Source organism: Oncorhynchus mykiss, chromosome 6, assembly GCF_013265735.2.
Source record: "Oncorhynchus mykiss isolate Arlee chromosome 6, USDA_OmykA_1.1, whole genome shotgun sequence".
NCBI lineage: Eukaryota > Metazoa > Chordata > Actinopteri > Salmoniformes > Salmonidae > Oncorhynchus > Oncorhynchus mykiss.
The window spans coordinates 56,474,005-56,482,962 of record NC_048570.1 but is presented as its reverse complement, the minus strand read 5'-3'; the positions used below and the strand labels follow the sequence as shown (position 1 = coordinate 56,482,962).

The following is an 8,958-nucleotide window of genomic DNA, read 5'->3' as shown; positions in this document are numbered from 1 at the left end:
ATGTGAAAGGGCCTAATGAATTTATTTCAAATGACTGATTTCCTTCTATAAACTGTAACTCAGTAAAATCTTTGAAATTGTTGCATGTTGCATTTCATTTTTGTTCAGTATAATTAGTCTCGAGTCTGTCAGGTATCACGACTATAAAGCCAATGTAACTGCCTGTTTTTACAAAAGTAGGCTACCACATGGATAGGCATTCATTAAACTTTAAAGTGTATTGTGGGCCGAGACTGTATTCTATTTATCGGCATATAGGCCAGGACCGGGCCTGCAGTCAAATGAGACTGCGCTTCCTTTTAAGTGACGGAGCGGGGATGTAATTTGAGAGTTGAGAGGGGGTAGGCTATCATCAGTCAAAACCAAGCGCGGTGCTTGAGAAATCCAGATGTTGAGTTTGAAATTGAGGCACAAAGCTACGTCGGGCACTCTCACATTTATTTCAGTTGGATGCGTTTGGTATATTACTCCTGCGTGACGTCTTTGGGGTTTCTCTGTGTAAAGTTTAGGGAAATTATTCCAAACTTTCACGTGACTGTTTGTGGCTGAACCAACAGCTACTTTCCTTGAAAAATAGTTGGCAACACTTGCTGCATAGGCTACACGAGGAGCGACCTTAAAGAAGACTTACAAATATCACCTAGCTACTTTCGGTCTTTTAAGTCTTGGATACCACATGCATTGCACGTTTGGAAATGTTGTGATTGGTGAGGGAATTAAATAACATTTTTCTTGCGCTATAAAGGAAAGCCTCTTCTATTTCTCACGTATTGCCAGAAGTGGATAGGATGGCTTTTCTCCACTTACTCGCTATTGGGATGTTTTCATTGCCGCTCTGCGGTGCGTTTTTTAATGGACCTCTGTATCCCGAGATGTCTAACGGCACGTTCCATCACTACTTTGTGCCAGACGGCGACTATGAGAATAACGATGATCCGGAAAAATGTCAAATGCTTTTTAAAATGACAGACGACCGAAAATGCGTTCTTGACGAGGACCAAGATTCGGTCATCCGAGACGATTTCACGATCATCAAGAGACACATCGAAGACGCGGCCAGAATGCTGGAGGGGATCGGGAAAAGTATTTATTTTGATTTGGACGGAGAGGACAGCTATGGAAAATATTTGAGAAGGGAGACGACTCAGATTGGCGAGGCTTTTACAAACTCTGAAAAGGCTCTGTTAGAACTGGAGGTGAAATTCAAACAGAGTCAGCAGAACGAGCTGAAGGAGGAGCACCGCATAAACGACGACTTTCTGAACATGGTTGTCCACACAAGGGACGTGCTAAAGGGAACACTGGACATATCTGTGGGGTTGAAGGATAAACACGAGCTTCTCTCTCTCATAATTCGAAGTCACGGGACCAGATTAGGCCGACTGAAAAATGAATACATGAAGGTTAAACTTGGGTAAATCGGTTAAACCTAGTTGTAAAAGTAGACTATGAGGAAAATAATATTGGCGAAGTCATGTCGAATTTCATTGCATATTTATATTAACGGAGAGATAAAACATGCAGAGACAGATATGATACCAGTGTTTTATTTATTCAAAAAATACAATATACCTAGTAAAATGTAATTAATTGACAATGTTGTCGGTTCATTTTGTGTAGGTAGGTTTACTTGTGGCAACATTATTTGGGCATTTGCAATATGGCGTTGCGTTAAAATGCCTTTGCAATTGATAATTGTCGATGCCTTGCTCTGACGGAGATTTCAAAGATGACTATTCATTCATAGCGGTGACGTTGTCTAACAGTTGCAACAGGTGTTATTTATACAGTATGTGACATAGGCCAACAGAATCTACTTGGCAGCATATTTCTCTCATAAATCTTGCCTTCAATTGAGTGAATTTGTCTGGAAATAATTGAAATGTTTACAATGCATCACAATTTGCATTTTTCTTTTTACAGTAAGGACAATTAACAAGAGCTTTAAATAATACTTTGAACAATTATTGACTTTGTTAAACATGTAAGGTTGTGACTTATTATTTGTATATCCCTTTGCCATTTTGTGAATGCAATATAATTTGGGGAAATGTTCAGAGCATGTTATTGGAATAAATGCTGTGCGTGTCAATATCTATGTGACGGAAGAGCTTAATTGTATTCTTTATTTTTGGCTAATATGTTTCAATATCTGCAATATATATTGTTTTTATTTTTTAAATTATATATATATGGCAACAAGTATGATAAATACTTAAGACTGCAGGCAGCACTCATGGACTTCAAACACTGGTGTCTGTGGCAACATTCCTAAAAGGTTTTGTGTGTTCCGTTTTTAATTAAAGATTTTGTGTTTGAAGTTCTACTCAGTTGTTGGGACAACTCGTTATTATAGACAAGACTGAACTACAGCTGGTGAAACCAATGATTTGGACAGCTTTCTAGGTCAAATGGTAGTTCGCCTCTTTACAGGTTCATCTCTTGTATGACCTAAATTGATATTGTTGTATGATGATACCATCTATTTTTTAATATTTGTGCAAATCTTTCTAAAACAGAAAATGGACATCAATCAACAAAGAGGTAAGAATATGTACTGAATACTATGAGAATATGTTGAAGGCTAGCTGTATTGGGTGCAGATGACTGAACTGCTCACTTTTGTGTCTGTCTGCAGGTATCTGAACAAAATCCAAGGTATGAATACTGTCATGTGCTATTTTGTGGATTCACAGACTTCACCCCCGTACATCTCTGATGAATATAACAGGAAACCTGTTTGATCACCATGCACTGCAAAATCATTCTGGCTATGGATACGGAGAACATCAACGCATTAACATCAACACATCAGAGGATATACCCATTGGACTTGGGGCTCTGCTGGGAGTTTAACTCATATTTTGATATTTTTATTCTGCTTTGCCATTTAAATCATAACAAATACTGACAACTAAAATAGCACTCTTCATGACATTGTTCACATCCCTCTTGTTGGTGGAAAGAATTTATCATTACTAAAGCAAATATTCTTGCAATTCTATACATTTGATATTATTTGAGTGACCAAAAATGACAACAGAATCTGTGCTAAAAAACCTAAATAAAAACGTTAGTTGGCTTGGGCTAGTTGATCTGTATATTTCTGACAAGTTATAAATAGCTCTAAGGTATGCAATGACTAACATGGCAAAAGGAACTGATGATGCACTACCGAATTTCAAAATTGCACCTTGTGAATTCTACTGTTACAACTTTCAAGAGTAAGTTTAAAGTCGGACTGAGTTCCTTAAAAAATTTTTATTTGTGTATAATTTTTTGGGGAAGCACTGCTCTAGACTTATGGTGACACAATAAAAAGTAGATATGTAACGCTCAATGTGTTACATAAAGTAGGCTACGTGTAGACATCTAAATGTCACATCTTGATTGACAAGATTTGAAAAACACTGATTCGTGGCTTGATGTGTAATAATGCAGTTGATTTCCAACTCAATACATTTCTTTTTTTTCATTTCCTGAAATGACTGAGGTAAAATGGAATTTATCCCAACCCTGGTGGTAGCCTGACAGAAGTCAAGGGCTGTGCGTGCAATAGCGATATGAGCAATTAGGCCAGTGAGAACACAATGTTCAAAGATTTACTCTTGGCATTGCTCTAGTTGATTTATTAGAAACAGTATGTACTTTATTGTTTATTATGCTGGTATTTATGATCATGGAAACAGAATAAAAATCTCTTGCTGTTTCTACACCTTGAAAGATTCCAATGCATGGACTTCAGATGCAGGCCAGTATCCTGTTATAAGGATACATGTTTTAAACAGAGCACAGACAACTTGTTTGCCATATGATTTAAAGTATCTGATAAAGTTCATTGTTGAACATCCTGGGCTAACTTACCGTCACCAATGGAACTGCACAACATTTAAAAAATATTGTGGAGTTCATGTAGGCTACTATTTATGCAGGCTCCATTAAATTGTTTGTACCTTCATCACATTGTTTGCGTTCAACACTATAATGCCCACAAAGGTCATCACACCGCCCTCTGCAACTGGATCCTGGACTTCCTGACTGGGCGCCCATAGGTGGTAAGGGTAGGCAACAACACATCTGCCACGCTGATCTTCGACACAAGGGCCCCTCAGGGGTGAGTTCTTAGTCCCCTCCTGTACTCCCTGTTCACCCACGACTGTGTAGCCAAGCACGAATCCAACACCATCATTAAGTTTGCTGACGACACAACAGTCGTAGACAAAGCCTGATCACAGACAAAGATGAAACAGCCTATAGGGAGGTCAGAGATATGGCAGTGTGGTGCCAGGACAATCTCTCCCTCAATGTGAGCAAGACAAAAGAGCTGATTGTGGACTACAGGAATAGGAGGACCAAACACGCTCCCATTCACATCGATGGGGATGTAGTGGAGTGGGTCGAGAGTTTCAAGTTCCTTGGTGTCCACCTCACCGGCCAACTATCATGGTCCAAACACACCAATGCAGTCGTGAAGGGGGCACAACAACACCTCAGGAGACTGAAAACATTTAGCATGGGTCCCCAGATCCTCAAAATGTTCTACAGCTGCACCATCGAGAGCATCCTGACCTGTTGCATCCCCGCCTGATATGGCAACTGCTCGGCATCCAACTGTAATAAACTACAGAGGGTAGTGCGTACGGCTCAGTACATCACTGGGGCCAAGCTTCCTCCCATCCAGAACCTACAGTGCCTTCAAAAAGTATTCAGACCCCTTGACTTTGTCCACATTTTGTTACATTACAGCCTTATTCTAAAATGGATCAAATACAAATCCTCAGCAATCTACACACAATACCCCATAATGACAAAGCAAAAACAGGTTTTTAATATTTTTTGCAAATTAAAAACAAAACAAAAAAACAGATACCTTATTTACGTAAGTATTTGTACTGTTTGCTATGAGACTCGAAATTGAGCTCAGGTGCATCCTCTTTCCATTGATCATCCTTGATGTTTCTACAACTTGATTGGAGTCCACCTGTGGTAAATTCAATTGTTTGGACATGATTTGGAAAGGCACACACTTGTTTATATAAGGACCCACAGTTCACAGTGCGTGTCAGAGCAAAAACCAAGCCATGAGGTCGAAGGAATTGTCGATAGAGCTCCGAGACAGGATTGTGTCGAGGCACAGATCTATGCTGCTCTGTACCATCACTCATTCATATATCCTTATGTACATATTCTTTATCCCCTTACACTGTGTACAAGACAGTAGTTTTGGAATTGTTAGTTAGATTACTTGTTATTACTGCATTGTCGGAACTAGAAGCACAAGCATTTCGCTACACTCGCATTAACATCTGCTAACCATGTGTATGTGACAAATACAATTTGATTTGATTTGATTTGAGATCTGTGGAAGGGTACTAAAAAATATCTGCAGCATTGAAGGTCCCCAAGAAAACAGAGGCCTCCATCATTCTTATATAGAAGAAGTTTGGAACCACCAAGACTATTCCTAGAGCTGGCCGCCCGTCCAAACTAAACAATCGGGGGAGAAGGGCCTTGGTACGGGAGGTGACCAAGAACCCAATGGTCTCTCTGACAGAGCTCCAGAGTTCCTCTTTGGCGATGTGAGAATCTTCCAGATAGAAAACCATCTCTGCACTCCACCAATCAGGCCTTTATGGTAGAGTGGCCAGACGGAAGCCACTCCTCAGTAAAACGCACATGACAGCCCACTTGGAGTTTGTCAAAGGGCACCTAAAGACTCTCACATCATGAGGAACAAGATTTTCTGGTCTGATGAACCAAGATTGAACTCTTTGGCCTGAATACCAAGCATCAAGTCTGGAGGAAACCTGGCACCATCCCTATAGTGAAGCATGGTGATTGCAGCAGCATGCTGTGGGGATGTTTTTCAGAGACAGGGACTGGGGGACTAGTCAGGATCGAGGGAAAGATGAACGGAGCAAAGTACTGAGAGATCCTTGATGAAAACCTGCTCCAGAGCGCTCAGGACCTCAGACTGGGACAAAGGTTCACCTTCCAACAGGACAACGACCCTAAGCAAACAGCCAAGACAACGCAGGAGTAGCTTCGGTACAAGTCTCTGAATGTCCTTGAGTGGCCCAGCCAGAGCCCGGACTTGAACCCGATCAAACATCTCTGGAGAGACCTGAAAATATCTGTGCAGCGTTGCTCCCCATCCAACCTGATAGAACTTGAGAGAATCTGCAAAAAAAGAATGGGAGAAACTCCCCAAATACAGGTGTGCCAAAGTTGTAGTGTCATACCCAAGAAGACTCGATGCTGTAATCGCGGCTAGGGTTGCAAAGGGTCGGGAAACTTTCCGGTAAATTTCTGGAAATTTTCCATGGGAAGTTAAGCCCTGGAATTTGGGTAATTTTTGCTTAAATTCATCAAAATGCTAGCTTATAACATTTAACCTTTTTGTGGGATACACATAAGGAAATTCTAGGTCTTGTGGCATATTTTGGTTAAACTATCCCAATTTAATGGAATTGCAACCCTCTGCATGCACAGTGTATTCTTCCATCACATCTTCCATTCTGTGCAGCTGAATCTCAAGATCTTGCACACTAATGAGATGCTATTGAGCCACACTGCTACACTGTCTGAGCCAAGGATTACATGCTTTCTGGTAAGTTTTGATTACAACAACTGGGTAGGGTGAATATATTTGATACGACATACATTATTTTTTGTTAACTAGTAAATAGTAGCCTACAGCAAAATGTGTTTAAATCATTTCTAACTTGTTAACAATTTCTGCTAGTTAGTTTTTGCTACTATGTGGGTTTTAGCTAGCTTGAGCCTGCTAACTGAGTGTTAATTCACCTGTTTCCATACATGTTTAATTTTAAAACATTTATCTTACAAAGGATTTGTTTAATCTAACTGCTTAACTATTTATCTGTATATGGAATTGTATTTGAGTTTTTTTTACTCATTTTCTTTCAAATCTTTACAGGAAATTGCCAGGGGCACTATCTGATGTGTGGAGACATTTTACTGCAGCTAATGTAGAAGGAAAAGCTATGTACATTTGCAAATACAGTGCCAAATCATATGTGAAGAATGCAATAAAGAATCATCTGGCCAAGTGCATAAAGTTCCCTCAGTGCTCACAACAAGCAACCTCTGACAAAAGTCCCTCTACTTCTATTCGAGGTGAAAATAATGAACCGGACACCTTATCGAAAGCAACAGCTCATGGTCCTCCTGGAATCAGAAGTTTTTTTGCCTCAATGGAGGAACATAGTCAGAGAAATGCTGATGAATGTCTTGCTCGAGCTGTGTCTGCAACTGGTTCACCTCTGATTTTCACAGGCAATGTGTATTGGAAGAGATTTCTGAATGTTCTTCGCCCAGCATACACCCCTCCAACCAGACATGCTTTATCTACTCAATTGCTGAATGCAGAGTTCCACAGAGTTCAAGTGAAGGTCAAGCAAATCATAGAGAAAGTAGACTGTATTGCAATCATCTCTGATGGGTGGTCGATTGTTCGTGGGCAAGGAATAATTAACTACTCTTCAACCAGTATTCTACAAGAGCACAGACACAAGGAACAACAGACACACCGGTCTCTACATTGCAGATGAGCTGAAAGCAGTCATCAATGACCTTGGACCACAGAAGGTATTCTCACTGGTGACAGACAATGCTGCAAACATGAAGGCTGCTTGGTCTAAAGTGGAGGAGTCCTAAGCTCACATCACACCCATTGGCTGTGCTGCTCATGCATTGAATCTGCTTTTCAAGGACATCATGGCACTGAAAACAATGGATACACTCTACAAGAGAGCCAAGGAAATGGTTAGGTATGTAAAGGGTCATCAAGTTATAGCAGCAATCTACATCACCAAGCAAAGTGAGAAGAATAAGAGCACCACATTGAAGCTGCCCAGTAACACCTGTTGGGGTAGTGTTGTCATGTTTGACAGTCTCCTGGAGGGGAAGGAGTCTCTCCACGAAATGGCCATATCACAGTCTGCCGATATGGACAGCCCCATCAAGAGGATCCTCCTGGATGATGTATTTCGGGAGAGAGTGGTAAGCAGCCTGAAAACTATAGCAGTAGCCATTGCACAGATTGAGGAAGACAATGCCATCCGGTCTGATGTTCAGACTCTGCTTTCAGATGTAAGAAAATAAATCCGTACTGCCCTGCCCACTTCACTGTTGCTCCAAGCAGAGGAAACTGCAGTTGTGAAATACATCTAAAAGACTGAAGACTTCAGTCTGAAGCCCATACATGCCGCAGCGTGCCGCAGCGTAACTGGTCCTTGTTTGGGAACACACACACCAAAGCATGCAACAGGCTGACCAATACAAGTGTTGAAAAATTGGTGGCCATCCAGGAACATTTGAGGCTTTTTGAGCCTGACAACGAGCCATCCTCAACAAGGTTGGAAAGTGACAGTGAGTCTGATGTTCAAGAGGTTGACATTGAGGAGGTCCAGGGAGAAGACATGGTTGTCTTCCTCTCAGGCTTCCAAAGCTTTAGTTTCTAGACTATCATATGTTGAAAACATTTTAGGGAGATGCGATGGATCATTGGAGATCATTCAATATTCCCTTTCTTTTGTTGTTCAGTGAAATCATCCCATGTGAAGAGTCAACTCTTTTATTTAAATAATTTGCATATATTATTAATTATTATATTATTAATTTGCATATATTTGAGTTAATTCCCACAGAAAGTGTCCACCTCTGAATATTCCCCAAAATGTGCAACCCTAATTGCTGCCGAAGGTGCTTCAACCAAGTACTGAGTACTTATGTAAATGGGATTTCATTATTTTTTAAATGTTTTGCTTTGTCATTATGTGGTATTGTGCGTAGATTGATGACGGGGAAAATGTAATACATTTTAGAATAAGGCTTTAACGTAACAAAATGTGGGGAAAGTAAAGGGGTCTGAATACTTTCTGAAGGCACTGTATATACTAGACGGTGTCAGAGGAAGGCCCAAAAAATTATCAA

At 40.5% G+C, this 8,958-nt stretch overlaps 1 protein-coding gene across 1 annotated transcript; it reads left to right on the top strand.

Moving 5' to 3' along the window:
- The first annotated feature begins 359 nt into the window (after positions 1–359).
- Positions 360–2,326, top strand: LOC110526183 (fin bud initiation factor). The gene has a single exon (XM_021606896.2). The coding sequence runs from the start codon at positions 789–791 to the stop codon at positions 1,416–1,418; it is 630 nt and encodes a 209-aa protein (XP_021462571.1). The 5' UTR covers positions 360–788; the 3' UTR covers positions 1,419–2,326.
- The last annotated feature ends 6,632 nt before the right edge of the window (positions 2,327–8,958 follow it).

Bases quoted from the DNA above. Each gene is read 5' to 3' on its own strand.
- LOC110526183 (XM_021606896.2), top strand. From the start codon at position 789: ATGGCTTTTCTCCACTTACTCGCTATTGGGATGTTTTCATTGCCGCTC.